A 16,676-nucleotide genomic window follows, 5' to 3' on the forward strand; every position below is an offset into this window, starting at 1 on the left:
TTGCAAAATTAGGATAAGTGTGGATTTCAAAAGATAATTGTCTTTTGGCCAATGTGTTCTTTTGGAAAGTGAGAGTTAGGGAGGTTCACCTATAAATATGAAGCGAATTGGATTTCCTGCCCATTCCTAACGGCAACCAATCCTTTCTGTCAATCCACCCTTTTGCCAGGCATACCTCCCATTCAAGGCAACAGTGGGCAAGGATACAAATGTAATTCCAATGCTGTGGAACACTGTTTAAGCAGAGATTCAGTATGCACTGTGTGTGTGTGTGTGATTTTACTTCTAGGCATCACACAAAGACTATTTTTAAAAAATGCCTACAGGGTGATGAAGTTCTCTAAAGTGCCCTTTGAGTAGCTAGTTGCTTAATGTTTGCTTTGCATGGTTTTTCATTTTTTTCATGTTGTTGCACAGTGCCCTGATGCTTTGTGAGAAGGTGAATACGGGTGGCGCTGTGGGTTAAGACTTGCTGATCAGAAGGTCGGCAGTTCGAATTCCTGCAGTGGGGTGAGCTCCCGTTGCTCGGTCCCTGCTCCTGCCAACCTAGCAGTTCAAAAGCATGCCAGTGCAAGTAGATAGTTACCACTGTGGCGGGAATGTAAACGCCGTTTCTGTGCGCGGCTCTGGTTCGCCAGAAGCAGCTTAGTCATGCTGGCCACATGACCCAGAAGCTGTACGCCGGCTCCCTCGGCCAATAAAGCAAGATGAGCGCCACAACCCCAGAGTCGGTCACGACTGGTCAGGGGTCCCTTTACCTTTACCTTTAATCAAAAAAACAACAACATAAAAAATAAAATGGGGCCCCTGTGACCCTCCAAATCCTGTTGGTCTCCAGATCCCATCAACCCCAGCCAGCATGGCCAATTGTCAGAGGAAATGGGACTTGGACCCCAACAAAAATCTAGAGGACTCCAGGTCCTGCCCCCCTTTCCCTGAATCAGATGGCACATCCATATCCAATCTAGATGGGTCATGGTCTGACTCAGTTGAAAACTATTTCCTCAGGGAAGAAAGATGGTGCTGGGTACTCCCCCCCCCCCCAAAAAAAACCAAAAAACCAAACAAGCAATGCAGGGAAAGAAGGAATGGTGGGTATTGATTCATGGTCCCCATATATATATATATATATATATATATATATATATATATATATATAAAGAAGACATGCAAGAACTAAATGAGGCTTTGTGGGCTGAGCTATTAACTTGAAAACATAATACTATTTTAAGCCATTTAGCTGTCTGGCCACATAAATTATTCAAGTTTCAGAAGCCAGCTTGCAGTTGGCTTGCAAGGAGATAATTGGGAAGTTGCAACTGTAATGGCAAAAACAGGTCAGGATCAATCAGACCTGGAGATGTCTAATACCAACAAGGAGCAATTAAGCAGCTATCAAGAGCAATTGCGCTGATCGCCGGTGCCCTTTTAACATGGAGTGCCAAAGCGCGGAGAGCTTTTTGCAGTTTGTCAGGGGCTCCAGCTCCTCTGCTCACAGTTGCAGGAGGCTAAGGGGAGAATATTTCCTGTATATTTGAATGCGCTGAAGGGCAGGGATGGCGTCTCGACTTCATGTGTAATTTGTGCATGTGTTTGTTTGCATATGCGTCTTCTGCGGCAAGAACGTGAACATCCTGAGCAGAGAAAAAAATCAATTATGGGTTGTGGACATGATCCATTACTGTGGGATGACAAGCACTTATTTGTTTATGCATTCAAAGGATAGATCGGGTTAGCTTACAAATCGTGCTGGAGGTTGTGATTTTCCAGTCTCGTGCAATCAGGGGCTCCTTGTCCTGGCTCCCAGCCATTGCATGCCAAGGCTATTACTTGTAAGTAAGGAGGAGAACTTCATTCAGACAAATAATGGTATAGGTTTAGCAGCAGACACAGTGCTCAGGTGTCACAATGCAGGAGCAGGCCAAGAGGTTCAGGACTTCAAGGGGGAGATGAAAATGTCCCAACAAGTTTACCATCCCATCCCGCCAGCTTTTAAAGATTAGGCATGGCACGTTTCCCCAGGGGACTCTCTTGCCTTATCAGTATGTCTGGCTGGTGAGCAAGTTATCCATCAGGGTGGGTGGGTTTTCTACTACCTGCAAAGGCTTCTGCCTCCTGCTCAGGGTCCCCATTTTGCTTATCAAAGCCCTAACCCACCAGCCTTCACTCAGGCTTTTTGGTCTACAGGAAGGTCAGAAAGGAGAGACAACATAACCAAAGGAGTGGAAAGGGGAGATCCCCTTCAACCCAGGTTCCCACCATTCAGCCCCCTCCTCTCTTTCTGCCTCATCCTGCATCAGTTCCTGCCATCACAAGCAAAGCCTGACCATGCTGTGGGGCTCATGACACTGCTGGGCAAGAAACTAGGAACACATAGATTTGCTCTCTGGAGGCAATTGAGACGCGGGTGGTGCTGTGGTCTAAACCACTGAGCCTAGGGCTTGCTGATCAGAAGGTCGGCTGTTCGAATCCCCAAGATGGAGTGAGCTCCCGTTGTTCAGTCCCAGCTCCTGCTCACCTAGCAGTTTGAAAGGACATTAAAGTGCAAGTAGATAAATAGGTACCGCTCCGGCAGGAAGGTAAACGGTGTTTCCATGCGCTGCTCTGGTTTCTCCAGAAGCGGCTTAATCATGCTGGCCACATGACCTGGAAGCTGTCTGCGGACAAATGCTGGCTACCTCGGCCTATAGAGCGAGATGAGCAGTGCAACACCAGAGTCGGACATGACTGGACCTAACGGTCAAAGGCAAAGGGACCCCTGACCATTAGGTCCAGTCATGGCCGACTCTGGGGTTGCAGCGCTCATCTCGATTTATTGGCTGAAGGAGCCAGCGTACAGCTTCCAAATCATGTGGCCAGCATGACTAAGCCGCTTCTGGCGAACCAGAGCAGCACACAGAAACACTGTTTACCTTCCTGTCGGAGTGGTACCTATTTATCTACTTGCACTTTGACGTGCTTCTGAACTGCTAGGTTTGCAGGAGCTGGGTCTGAGCAACAGGAGCTCACCCTGTTGTGGGGATTCGAACTGCCGACCTTCTGATCGGCAAGTCCTAGGCTTTGTGGTTTAATCCACAGTGCCACCCACGTCCCATACCTTACCTGGAGGCAATTACAGGCTGGTGTGTTCGCTGGATACTAAAAGATCCTTAACCTTTGGATTGATTTGATCCAACCATAGGGTGGCAAGAGTCCCATGAGTGAGCTCATCCTATCTTGTTTTTAAATGCTTGGCAAGAGGGGCATACCAACTGTTGGGAACCTTCTGACGGTAAGAGCTATTCAACAGTTGAAGGGACTCATTGGAGGTTTTCATAGAGAGCTTAAATGGACATCTGCCAGGTATTCTTTAGGTATGATTAGTACATTGCAGGGGGTCGAAATAGATGGCCCTTGAGGTCCCTTCCAGTTCTACAGTCTTATGATTTTATGACATCTCCGTACGTTCCATTTGGTTACAAACTTTCTGCCTTACCTGGGTACCTTGGAATCTGGACTTCTTCGCTTCCCACTTGCTGCTGAGCCTGCACCATGAACAGCCTCAATAAAGAGCTCTTATTTCTTACAAGTAAGAGATGCTGTCATTGGGTTTTAGTGATGGGAGCCTGACAGGACCAGACCAATGCTAATCAAATCAATAGTATCCAGGCTAGTGGCTTGTTTGTTTCCCCTGGTGCTTTGTTTGTTTTTCACTTGGCTGCTTGGTCAATGGGTCCATCTGCCATTGGGGATCTGATCTTGTTAGATTGTCAACCGGCTTTAACACCGAGCGAGGAAATGTTTGATCATTGTTTGTGTTGCTTTCTGCCAAAGACCTAACAAAACGCCTGTCACCCCGAGGCTCAGCAGAGGCTGGGGATATTCTCCACACAACTTTCAGCTATTAGTCAGTGCTCAGCCAGGCTCTTTTTTTATTTCCTTCCCCTGGGTGGTAGTTCCAGCTGGTTAGAGGGAAACAAGTGAATCTCAGCAGGTGTCCATTTTTTCTCAATGCAATTTTCATGGAAGCTGGAGGACTGAGGCATCTAAGCCCAGGACTTAGGAGGAGCAAAGTGAATGGTGCAGAGAGCAAAACAAACCCAGAAAGGAGACCTGCTACAATGAATGTCTATCTCTATTTTCTTTTCCCAGTGCCTGGCTACTGTGATGGCCTGGGATTCAGATTCGGATGCTGAACCTGAGGAATCCCAGCCTGCACAGGAGTCCCCACCTCCAGAACCAGCTGAGCCGGGGCTGGGCCCTGAGCCTGGAGGGTCCTCACTTGTGCTGGATCCTCAGGTGCAGGCACCAGCTGACTCTGCTATGGCTCCTGAGGTGATGGTGGACTCATTGCCTGCAGGTGCTCCACTCTCAGCCCCATCAGAAGAAGCTGAGGTTGCCTCTGGGTCTGGTTACCCTCCAGCCTCTCCTGAGCTGCAGAGGCTTAGGTTAGAGAGGTGGAGGGAACTAAGTTCCTGCAGGAGGAGTGCTTGCCTCCAGGCTAGGAGAGGCGAGTCACCTGTGGGTTAGGGCCACCCTATGCCTCAGGGCAGATAAAAGCCAGCCAGCCCCAGACCCAAGTTGTGGGAGCAACATTGTTTGCAGCCAGTTCCTGCCTGAACCCTGTCCTGCTTTCCTGCTGGAGCTTCTGACCTCACCCGACTCCCTGCCCTGCACTCAGCTTCAGCTTTGACGGACTACCTCCATATTGAAACCTCAACCTCAGACTGGACTCGGACTTCACCTCTTGGTTAACCCACAGGACCAGCACAGCTACTGAGGGTTCCTTTCCACTCTTTTTTAAAAATAAAGTTTCAAACTTAGGGCCATCCCACTCACCGCTGTTACTGAGACAGTTGCCTCAGGTGTCAGGCTGGGGACAGTTGTGGAGGATGCCACATCTGAGGAACCTCAACAGCTGTCCACCTGCGGAGGCTCACCTCCTCCTCCTCTGCTTCTCTGCATAGCTCTGAAGACCCTGAGGAGTGCACCGTTCACCGTTGCCTGGAAAGAGCCAGGTTGTTGCTGCTACAACTTGCTCCCCCCCCCACTGCCTTCAGCGTACCAGGGCTTCCCTGGGCCACTTCCATTGTTGTTGTTGAAGGGGGAGAAGGAAAAGGGTGCCATCTTGGGTTGGTTCTGTCCAAACTATATTGCATTTATTTGCTCTCTCATAAATGCTTCTATTTATACTGTAAGACTGTTATCTAGGGGTTGGTAGTTGTGAAGAGACTGCAGTTCCACAATGAGATACCCCATGTGGTGACTCGGTTAAGATGTGCAAGAGCTGGCACAGGCAGGATTCCCTTATTTGTGTCAGCACTTAGCCAATAATTAAACGTGGAACAGGAGCCAGGTACTGACCATCATCAGCTATACAAACATAAAAAGGGCCTTTCTCAGCCAGGCTCAAACTGCTTGCACAGTGGCCCAACAGATGCCCCTATGGGAAGTCTGCAAGAAGGACCCAAGTTCAACAACCCTCTCCTCACTTGTGATTTTCAGCAGCTGGTGTTCAGTAGCATACTGCTTCCGACAGTGGAGGGGGAATGTAGCCACTGTGAGTCTTAACCTCTGTGAATTTATCTAATCCTCTTTTAGAGCCACTCAGTTTGCTGGACACTACGACATCTTGTGGCAGCAAACGTCATAGTTTCACTATATGCTGTGTGAAGTAGTGCTTCCTTTTGTCTGTCCTGATTGTATAGCTTTATCCTCCATGAATCATGCCTAGTCCTCTTTTAGAGACACCCAAGGTGGTGTCCATCACTTGGTGATGCTGGTGGCAGGACATGGACCACAATTCCAGCATGTTGCACGTGTGTGGAAGGAGGAAGGAAGCAGGCTATAGGGGGAAAGGTAGCTTTGTGTGTTCGGTCACACAAGCCTGGATGGCTGCCTTTGCCCATTTGACTTTGTGCAATTTCCACACCTGGCTTGATGCCTTCAAAGTGAGATCCTGAGACGAGATGCAAACTTTGATTTCTCTCTTGTTCCACAGCTCAAGCCAGGCCAGAACAGCTGCCGGGACAGTGACAGCGAAAGTGCGAGTGGAGAGTCGAAAGGGTTCCATCGGAGCAGCTCCCGAGAGAGACTTAGCGACGTAAGTGCAACTTATTTTTGGGTACCACCTTGTTAATAATAATAATAATAATAACAACAACAATAATGTATTATTTATACCCTGCCCATCTAGCTGGGTTTCCCCAGCCACTCTGGGCGGCTCCCAACATAATAATAATAATAATAATAATAATAATAATAATAATAATAATAATTTTAAAAGCTATAAAACATCAAACATAAAAAATTGCCTACACAGGGCTGCCTTCAGATGTTTTCTAAAAGTCAGGTAGTTGTTCATTTCCTTGACATCTGGTGGGAGGGCGTTCCACAGGGTGGGTGCCACTACTGAAAAGGCCCTCTGCCTGGTTCTCTGTAACTTCACTTCTCACATTGAGGGAACCGCCAGAAGGGCCTCAGAGCTGGACCTCAGTGTCTGGGCTGAACGATGGGGGTGGAGATGCTCCTTCAGGTATACTGGGCCGAGGCCATTTCAGTGAAGATTGCGATATTATGGGGCACTGCCCCACCAACCAATGTCTGCCTTCAGCCAGCACCCTCTCCAGCCTCCTTACTTACAGCCAGGTGGTAAAACTGCCTTTCAGCTTCCTAATGCTTACCTCAGTGTCACTCTTGTAGAGAGTAGATGGGGTCAAAACTAGCATTAGTTGTCTCTGCCTCTCATTGGCCTTAGCACCACCTACTGTTGGGCTCCCTGCCTTCCACCCTGCCAGCTCTGATGGGCACCAGCTACCCCTGTTTCGTTTCTGTGACTACTGCTTCTAGTATAGAAAGTAGACGAGCTAAGAGCATCTGTGTTTACTAAAGATTGTTGACTTGGCCTCTGATTCATCCTCTGAACATTTACACAAATTAGCGGCTGAAGCAGCATTGGCTTCAGAATTCTGGGGGCTCCAGACCTAAAGCTGCAGTCGTTGGCGCTTGCTTCTGAAGATAGGTATTGACCGGTTGATACTGTGAGCAGATGTGTGACTTTCTTAAGTTTACGTTGTTTGCCATTTCAAGTTTTCTCCATGTTGAATCATTGCTTTACATGTGTACAGTGGCTTAAATTCTCATTGTTCCTCTTTCAAACATGCAAACCAGCCATTTTGTTATACAGTGGTACCTCTAGATGCGAACGGGATCCGTTCCGGAGCCCCATTCACATCTAGAAGCAAACGTAAATAGTGATGGTATGTCTGTGAACGTGCACGTCACTTTTCGTCACTTCTGCGCATGCGCGTGACATCATTTTGAGTGTCTGCACATGCGCAAGTGGCGAAACCTGGAAGTAACGCGCTCCATTACTTCCGGGTTGCCACAGAATGCAACTCGAACGTGCTCATCCTGAAGCACATTCAACCCGAGGTATGACTGTACATCTTGGGACCAGGAAACCTGAAATATTGTCTCACCCCTTATATACCCATTTAATCACAGCAGTCTGAAAATATTAATGTATAATACAACTGTAAATACTTGGCAAGCATTATTAATTATTTCTATGCAATTTCACACACACATTACTTTCCAATCAAAACTAAATTGCATCAATGTAGCCAAAATATCTTTTGAATCCCATGTTAAAACTTTTTGGCAACCCCTCATTTTTGGAATTTGAAAGGTGAAAAATTCAACACACCCTAAAATTGGATTGTTTCTGCCTTTTATATAAGCCAAGTTCCACATATTTTAACTCTCCGTATGTTCGAAATTCTATTATTTTGATGTATTTTACCAGGTTTGCGACTGTATAATAGCATTTTTTGTTGGCCTCCACCATAGCATGTGGCCCCCAAGAAATTGCCCAGCAGCAAATGAGGCCCTCAACTAGATAAACCTTGGTTCTGTTCTATAAGGCTTTTCTTCACTGGTTTAGGCACTGCAAACAGTGAAGGCTGTTCCATGAGGGCATTGCCTTAAGAGCCTCAGTCTGCTCTTAGCTGGCTACCACCTGCCCTGCCTTCTTCCTTACTTCTAGTCTAGAGGGTGGCCCTGGCTGGAGGAGGATGGGGACAAAACTAGAATCAGCTGACTGCCTGTCATTTCCTCAGTAGCCTCCTTGCCCTGCTCCCTACCAGACCCAATGGGCACCAACCACTACCAACCACAATAAAACTGGCACATTTCACAGAAATCCTAGAATTGCAGAGTTTAGAATACAGGAATCACAGCTAAAGAAACCCTGACAGATGGCCATCCAACCTCTGCTTGAAAACCGAAGAAGAAGAAGGAGGAGGAGGAGGAGGAGGAGGAGGAGGAGGGGAAGACGAAGTAGTGGTGGCGGTGGTGGTAGTAGTAGTAGTAGTTTGGATTTGATATCCTGCCTTTCACTCCCTTTAAGGAGTCTCAAAGCGGCTAACATTCTACTTTCCCTTCCTCCCCCACAACAAAAACTCTGTGAGATGAGTGAGGCTGACAGACTTCAGAGAAGTGTGACTAGCCCAAGGTCACCCAGCAGCTGCATGTGGAGGAGCGGGGATGCGAACCCGGTTCCCCAGATTACGAGTCCACCGCTCTTAACCACTACACCACACTGGCTCTCTTCTAAAGGTGAACAGCTCTTACTTTCAGGAAGTTCTTCCTCATGATGCCTTAGCTCACATGTGTATGCTATGATACCACACAGATGAACACTTAACAGCAAAAAATAACAGCTCAGTTGGACTTTTCTTTCCCCTGGTTTGGGGTCACCTAATCCTAGTCATTGGCCAAGAGGTTGTAATTCCATTTTGAGCCAATAAGATTGCAGCCAACTGGCATTCCTATGTATGAGGACATAGAAACAGCCATGTGGACCAAACCATATATTTTTTTCTAAATAAAGAAATATTTCATGAGAGGTACCAAAGATAAGCTGAGAAAGTGGATCGTTTTTCAGACAAAACTGAAAACAAAAGTTTGGGACTTGAGTGGTTTTGGCTTGGCGTTCATCTCAGCAGCCGGAGCTTTGGAAATACCTAAGTTCTGGAGACTTTTGTTAAAATCACAAGAACTGACAGCCCTGGGATAAATGGGGTGTGGGTAATTGTAATCCATCCCCACCAAGGAAAGGCCTGATCTGTCAAAAAAGCTTGGCACCATCTCCGCTAATAATAATCCTTCACACACTTTGCTAACATAGCAGTAATTTAAGCATGCTTTTCCTCCGAAGCCTCACAATCTCCAGCTTGCTGGTGACTTTGACTGAGAGACATAACAAGCATGCGAGGAGATAAATATCTTGCTAGCCAAACTTGTGGTGGCCTCCAGCCTTTTTGTCAGATTCTTTTCGTTATGAAAAGTAAATAGTCTTCTACATTTTCCTCCAGCTCAATCAAATGAAGAAATATTGTCTGCATTTCTTAGCAACATTTTGTGAGCTTTCCAACTTGCTGCAGCAACAACAAAAATCCCGTCTTCAGCCGGGATTTGGAAATTGTTTCTGTTTGGTGAGCCTTCCTGGGATGAGAGATGGCTCACCAGTTGACTCCTAATAAAAAGGGGAGATGGGAATTTTGCTAAAGAATACGCAAATAGTAGTATTTGTTCATTGAGAGTTATTTGGGAGAGGGATTGTTTGCCTTTGAGGGATGAAGGAACACTTATGATCCTTTATATGGCTGCCAGATTTGGGCCACATTCATACCATACACTTAAATCACTATTATAACACTTTAAATGACCATTTCTTCCCTATAGAATCATGAGAAGTGTAGTTTGTTTAGGGTACTGAGAATTGTTTGGAGACCCCTACTGCCCTCACAGAGCTAGAGTTTTCAGAGTTCTAAGTGATGGGGGTTGACGATTAAACCATCAATTGATTGATGGTTAAACACAATTCGGTGAATTGTAGCTCTGTGAAGGGAATGGGGAGGCTCCTAGCAACTTTCAGCATTATAAACAAACTACGCTTCCCAGGATTCTTGGAGGAAGCCTTGGCTGTTGGTTCAGCAACCTCTGGTGGGCCAAAAGTCCCCCACAGCTGTCTTCCATTGTGGGTGGCCTTGTTTGAAGAGAGGAGCTTCAGCCAACCCAGGCGATCTTGTTCCTCTCACTAGTGGCAGAGGTCGGCGTTGGCTTCCCCGCACACCAGCAGTCTGAGAGCAAAGGTCAGTTTGAGTCAGGTATTCTTCCAAGCTCTCTACAGCCACTCCTTCTCTAGTCAATAGCTGAGGTCACTTTGCCCTGATGTTCTTCCTGGGAGAGTCAGGTTGCAACCTTTGTTCTTGTGGTTGATGACCCAGTGACATAGCCCCATCCGAGTCCCGTTGCCGAGCAAGCAGGGACTAGCTAAGTTCCCGAGGAACTCTTGCCTGAGAGCAGAATCCACATAAAAAGTCAGACAGTCCAGAGGTCAGGGATTCCAGATGGTCACAGAGCCAGGGCTCCAGTCCAGAAGTCAGAGAATCCAGATGGAGACCAGGAAGCAGCAAGGTAGGGCCAAGAACTGCAGGTGTTGTTTCCAGCATCTGACTGCTGCTGAGAGCTCTATTTTAAGACAGCCAGAGCCATCTGGTTCTCATCAGTGCCTTCTCCTCTGCGAAGACTGATGGATTCACTTCTCCCCCTTCAGGTTGCTGTTCATCAGGTCAAGCTAACTCCTGGCCCATGACACCCAGACTAAGAAACTTAGGTTGCAATAAGAAACCCAGGTAGAGTAAGAAGAAGCAATTCTAACAGTAAATACCCAGTTGGCTGAAAATCTCACGAGCTGGCAAAGACTGTGGCTGTGTTTCCACCATTGATTGGCGACAGCTGTAGAGGCAAAGTCAATCTTCCTAAGTGGGTGAAGATGAGGATCGGCAGAATAATGGCTTCCAAACAAGCATCCTTGTGTTAAGGGAGGCACAGGCTGCGAAAAAGGCACAAACACAGTGGAGGAACTCCGACTGCATTCTCCGAGATGTCTCTCAGAGCAAGCCTTAGATGGGTCATGGTTCTGATCAAATATAGATTTTATCTCCACCCCCCATCCCCTCGCCTGTAATTCAGTCAGAGAGAGAGAGAGAAAGAGAGAGAGAGCACATCTCTGAAATAAATTAATGAACAGAAAACTTGCCCTCTGGTAGATTAAGGGCAATTAATTAGCCAACAGCACTTGACACCATGGTGATGAATCCATGTTGAGTCCCCTAAACCTTCCTGCCCACTCCCCTCTTGCTGTATCTCTGCTTCTGTTGGCTTTGGGTGGCGGAGAGGATGACAACTTGTTTTCTGCTCTCTGGATAAGGCTGCCCTCAGGGCTTCAGAGACGCCGGAGCTGTCAGCCCTCCCCTTCCTTATGTAAAGCAGAGCGCTGTCGCCAATTTCATCTCATCAAAATCTCGCCTGCAGTAGAATTCGCTCAGCTGAGATTTTGCTCTAAGGCAAGATGGCTGCTCCTTCTGTTTTTCCTCAACCTGGAATTTGAGTCAGCCCAACGTTCTCTTCCTCTCCCACTGTCACTTGCTCATATTTTCACGCATTTAGCACATTTTTGAGTCTCTCTCTCTCCCTCTCCCTCTCCCTCTCTCTTTCCCTCTCTCTCCCTTCCTTCCTCCCCCCTCCTTTTTTTATTTATTTATAGACTCTCATCTCCACACATCGGTTCTAGAATATTCTAGGGCATTAAGGGAATTTGCTAATGGAGCATTGGAAATTGCGTTTAGAGCTAATGAAATATAGAAAATGCCACAGCAAATTGGGCATTGGGAGACAGAGAGAGAAGAAAGTAAACAATTAAATGAGGGCAACACCAAGGGCTCTGTGTTTGGCTCTTGTTACCAATCGTGGAAGAGATCTGTGAATTAGTGGAAATCGCTCCATGGAAACATTAGCTTAATGTACAGCCACTGTCAGAAAAGCAAACAATGTTAGGGATTATGTGGTGAAAGGGGGCAGGAGTGTTGTCAAAGATTGGACTATTGGCCTATATTGGCAGTGTGCTTCCATTTTGGTGATTATTCATAGTTTATGACATTCCACCACAAAAGGAGTGGAATAGGTAGCACAAGCACACACAAATACACATGTTCCATAGAACAGAAGGCAAAAAAATAAAATTAGCTGCAAGGGGGAAAAGGTGTCCCCTGAACTACAGAGGAGGCAGAGGGGGCCTGATCCTTAACCGTGCATATCAGCCCCTTAGTGACTGATTTTAGCAGTATGATTTGCCTGAAATTGGGTGGAGGCTGAGCAGATGTGGCTTGTTGATTTCATTTCAGAACCATCTAGTCCACACTTTGAGCATAGGAGTGGCTGTGCTTGCTGTATAGAAGCAAACCAAAAACAACAACAACAACAACAATAGGTGAACCTGCTGATTGTGCCATTTTAGCCTGGTGTTCAAGCAAATGTGTGAGGGCATGAATTATTTGGTGGGTGTGAGGTTGTGTGCATGCCCCTGTGTGCGCTGGCTCTGCCCCAATATCCCCCCATGCACTGGTTCCAACTCCTCCAATCCCAACGGCCATCATTTCCGCATGAAGGTCAGAAGGGAGGTTAGCCAAATGTCATTTGAAGCTGTCTTGCCAACGTGAATGTGGGGAAGCTTGAAGGCACAACTGGCTGAAGAACTGACCTCCCCACTGAATGAATGGAGGCCAAGAGTGGAGGGGGTGTGGATGGACATAAAGGGTGGTGCCAGGACATGTGATCCTTAAATCTTTTCTGCCTCTACACAGCTCACTAGGGCTATCGTTGAGTCCACAATAGCACTGTTGGGATGCATTTATTATCTGCTGGATGTGTACATTCATATGTTGCTTGAAGCCCCCACTGATCAGTTGTTGAGCTGTAACTCCATGCCCACTTCCTGCAGGCATTGACCGTGTGTCCCGTTCCCCTTGGGAACATGATTTCACAGTTGATCCATCTCTATCTCTACCTGCCCCATGTTGTTGTTTAGTTGTTTAGTCGTGTCCAACTCTTTGTGACCCCATGGACCAGAGCAAGCCAGGCACTCCTGTCTTCCACTGCCTCCCGCAGTTTGGTCAAACTCATGCTGGTAGCTTCAAGAACACTATCCAACCATCTCGTCCTCTGTCGTCCCCTTCTCCTTGTGCCCTCCATCTTTCCCAACATCAGGGTCTTTTCCAGAGAGTCTTCTCTTCTCATGAGGTGGCCAAAGTATTGGAGCCCCAGCTTCAGGATCTGTCCTCCCAGTGAGCACTCAGGGCTGATTTCCTTAAGAATGGATAGGTTTGATCTTCTTGCAGTCCATGGATTCTCAAGAGTCTCCTCCAGCACCATAATTCAAAAGCATCAATTCTTCGGCGATCAGCCTTCTTTATGGTCCAGCTTTCACTTGCCCCATACTTAATGTCCAGTTTTTTTAATGTCCCCATACTGAATGTCCACTTTATGGTCCAGCTTTCACCTGCCCCGTACTTAATGTCAAATACATGGCAGCATGGGTGGGGAAATGGTCTCACAGGCCAAATAGGGAGCCTTGGCCAGGTCTAATTGGGTCTGCAGGCTGGAGGCTCTCCTCCATCCCTTCTCTACACAGAGTAGGCCCTTCAAACTAGAGATGCAAGGGACTGACGACCTACTCCATGTAAAACATGCACTTGACACATAGCACTAGGGTAGCAAACATGGTACTCTCCAGACGTTGTTAGGATCCAATGCCTGTCGGCCCCAGCCAGCACAGAGATGGTGAGGGATGATGGGAATTGTAGTACAGCAACACCTGGGGAAATTCCTGTTTCACTCCTGACACCTTCAGGTAAGTGTATCAGGTAGCAGGGGAAGCTGTGCTCCTCCAGATGTTGTGGGATTCCAACTCTCATCAGTCCCAGCCAGCATGGCCAATGGTGAGAAATGATGGGGATTGTGGTCCCGGAACATTTTGAAGGTGTCATGTTGGCTGCTTCTGCCATAGGCAAATGATGGCTGCAAGCAGTGCTTTTTTTCAGCCACAGCATGCCAGAACTCACCTCTCAGGTGGGCTCCATTATGGGCTGGCACTCTTCCTAACAGCTTTACATATTTTACATACTTCTGAGAGGCCCCAAATTTCAAGTCAAAATGGAAGCTGGCCAGCTTGTGCAAGTCTACACTTTTTAAAAAAGATCTATGACTCCACCTAGCTCTAGCCTCTCTGAGCCGCAATTGGTCAAGCTACGGGGTGGGGCCAATTCGTATTTGCTTTTCTTCAATCCGTCTCCCATGTATCAGCAGCAGGTTTTAAGCTTTCCAGACAGGCCTCTACCATTGCACGCACACACGTACGTTCGCATGAGGACCCTTCCAAGCTGCCTGAGCCAACTGCCTGATCTAAGAGAACAAGGGAGGCCAGACACATGTATTTGACCTGCACCAAAACCAGGGGAGACCTCCAAACCAGCTAGGGAGACACCTTGCCGTAGTTTTTGCACCTCCACGGGCGATGAATGTGGCTGTTGTCAAACTGGTATCTGTTCAGGGCTGCCCCAAGTCGCCCGGCGACTTACTATAACAACCTCGTGATGAGTACCGGCACCTATTTTCCTTGCAAAATTGCACTGGCCACAAGTGTAATAAAAGTAGTGTGTCTCGGAGCTCCACCAAATACTTCTACCACCAAGTCCGCCCAGTCTGCTGTATGACAGCCAGCTCACAATGCACATGCGAGGCTGCGAGGGGGAAGCTCCGCATGTCGCCCCTGTTTTCTTCCGATGTGCTTGTTTTGTGTTTGGGTATGTGCGTATCCGAGGCCGGGCGCTCAAATGCTTTGTTGCATTATGTTAATTCCTCGGCAGTGCAATCAAATTCATGTCGTAATTAAAGCTGTCAGTTGGAAGGCAAACCAATGGCTGCGAAAACACAGCATAACAAATGAAGTGAAAGGCTTCTGCATGTAGCTATACAATGCTTCGCCAGGCATGAAATTAAATAAGTAATTTGATGTTGACATCAGAAATTGAAATGATACCCACTGTTCCTTCATTCTGTCAGACCTGCATAAACAATGGCCAGAACAAACAGGAGCAGCGCAAGTTGCTTCCCCAACCTGATCCCTCTCGTAATTCACAATATATATGCAAAAGTGGTACAGCAGGCCCACTAAGACCTGAAGGGTGTAATTTCTATGGGTTCTTGATGAGCTGCTGAATACAGGAGAGCTGCTTCTTTTGCATCCCAGGGCCAAAACACTCCTCACTTTAAAACAGCACAATAGCCGAAAGCCTATTGAAATTCGTCTGGTTGGATGTTATTTGCGGACTCAAAGCCTTTCTAAGATCTGTGTTTCCTGTTCTGCTTGTGGGTGCCTGAATCAACCATCGTGTGTGTGTGTGGGGGGGGGGGAGTTGTTTTGTTTATGGTCGGATGAGAAACGCCCCAATTCACCCACAAACCAAAACACGATTATCATACAAAACCGAAGCTTCTCTGAATTTTTGCAACGCCGTTTTCCAGGCAAATGATGTGTGAAAAAAGAGGCGCATGTTAAGATGAAAGTGTGCCTCAAAATACATACATTAGGAAAAAAAACATAGAAAGATGCAACGTATTAGTCAAAGGCTACATACAAAAAATGTACATGTTAAGAGAAGTTCACACTAAACAGCTGAAAACAACTGTCATGAAAATTTGTGAGCATGTTAGAGTGAATTTCTCCCAATATACATTTTTTGTGTGTGTGACTAATAGACACACTTTTTCAAGTAACTGGGAGCCAGCGTGGTATGGGGGTTTTAGCATCAGGCTAGGACCAGGGAGGCCCAGGCTGAAATTCTCATTGAGCCAGGATACTCATTGAGCGACCTTAGGCCAGTTACGCTCTGTCAGCCTAACCAACCTTACTGGTTTGTTGTGAAGATAAAACAGGAAAGGGGGAGAACTGTGTATGCCACCTTGAAAGATGGGATATAAACATAATAATATTGTTTCCCCTGATAGAATACACTTTGTGTATGCTAATTTCACTAATCTGTGCATTTCTGTGCATTTTTGCACACCTTGTGGGTTGGGAAATGGCGTACCATAATTTGGATAGGTGCACATTTTGAAGGACAGCTGTGTTTCACGTCACGTGTTGGTTTGGGAAGTGTGAATTAGGTACTTGCTCATTAAAATGCAAATAGAATAATATTTGCACTGATGAAGCGCTATGCGCCACATAGCAAAATGTTTTCTGATCCTCTTAACACCTTAGGGCAGCTAATTGGGATCTCAAGTTGCAGTGAAATGGTCCACTTCTAATGTTCTGTCCCCTTAAGTCTGATTCATGCTAGTGAGGGACCACTTGCCTTTTTGTGCCATCTCTGGGGATTCATGTGGAGAAACCTTATTGTGAACCATTGCAACCAAGCTGCCACTACTGCTTCTCTCTCTCTCTGCAAAAATATGTAGGAGGCATTTTATCTAGTCTTCTGGCAGTTCCCTCACTGTAAGAAATGAAGTTACAGGGAACAAGGCATAGGGCCTTCTTGGCAGTGGCACCCTCCCTGTGGAATGCCCTTCCATCAGATGTCAAGGAAATAAACAGCTATCTGGCTTTTAGAAAACATCTGCATTGGGACATTTTTAATATTTTTGGGTTTACTATGTTTTTATATGTACTGTAAGCTGCCCAGAGTGGGTAGCCAGATGGGTGGGGAATAATAATAATAGTAATAATAATAGTAATAAAAGTAATAAAAGTAATAATAATAGTAATAATAGTAATAATAATAGTAATAATA

The 16,676-nt window shown here is 46.6% G+C and overlaps 1 protein-coding gene across 10 annotated transcripts in view; it reads left to right on the forward strand.

Moving 5' to 3' along the window:
* AUTS2 (activator of transcription and developmental regulator AUTS2) overlaps positions 1-16,676 on the forward strand; it is a 667,021-nt gene that overhangs the window by 234,144 nt on the left and 416,201 nt on the right. For all 10 annotated transcript variants that reach the window (XM_081890188.1, XM_081890193.1, XM_081890191.1 and 7 more), the window contains one exon: positions 5,981-6,082. In XM_081890188.1, coding sequence (XP_081746314.1) covers positions 5,981-6,082 — 102 coding nt within the window. The remainder of the gene's footprint in view (positions 1-5,980; positions 6,083-16,676) is intronic.

This window comes from Podarcis melisellensis (assembly GCF_964234715.1).
Source record: "Podarcis melisellensis genome assembly, chromosome: 15".
Taxonomy (NCBI): Eukaryota; Metazoa; Chordata; class Lepidosauria; order Squamata; family Lacertidae; genus Podarcis; species Podarcis melisellensis.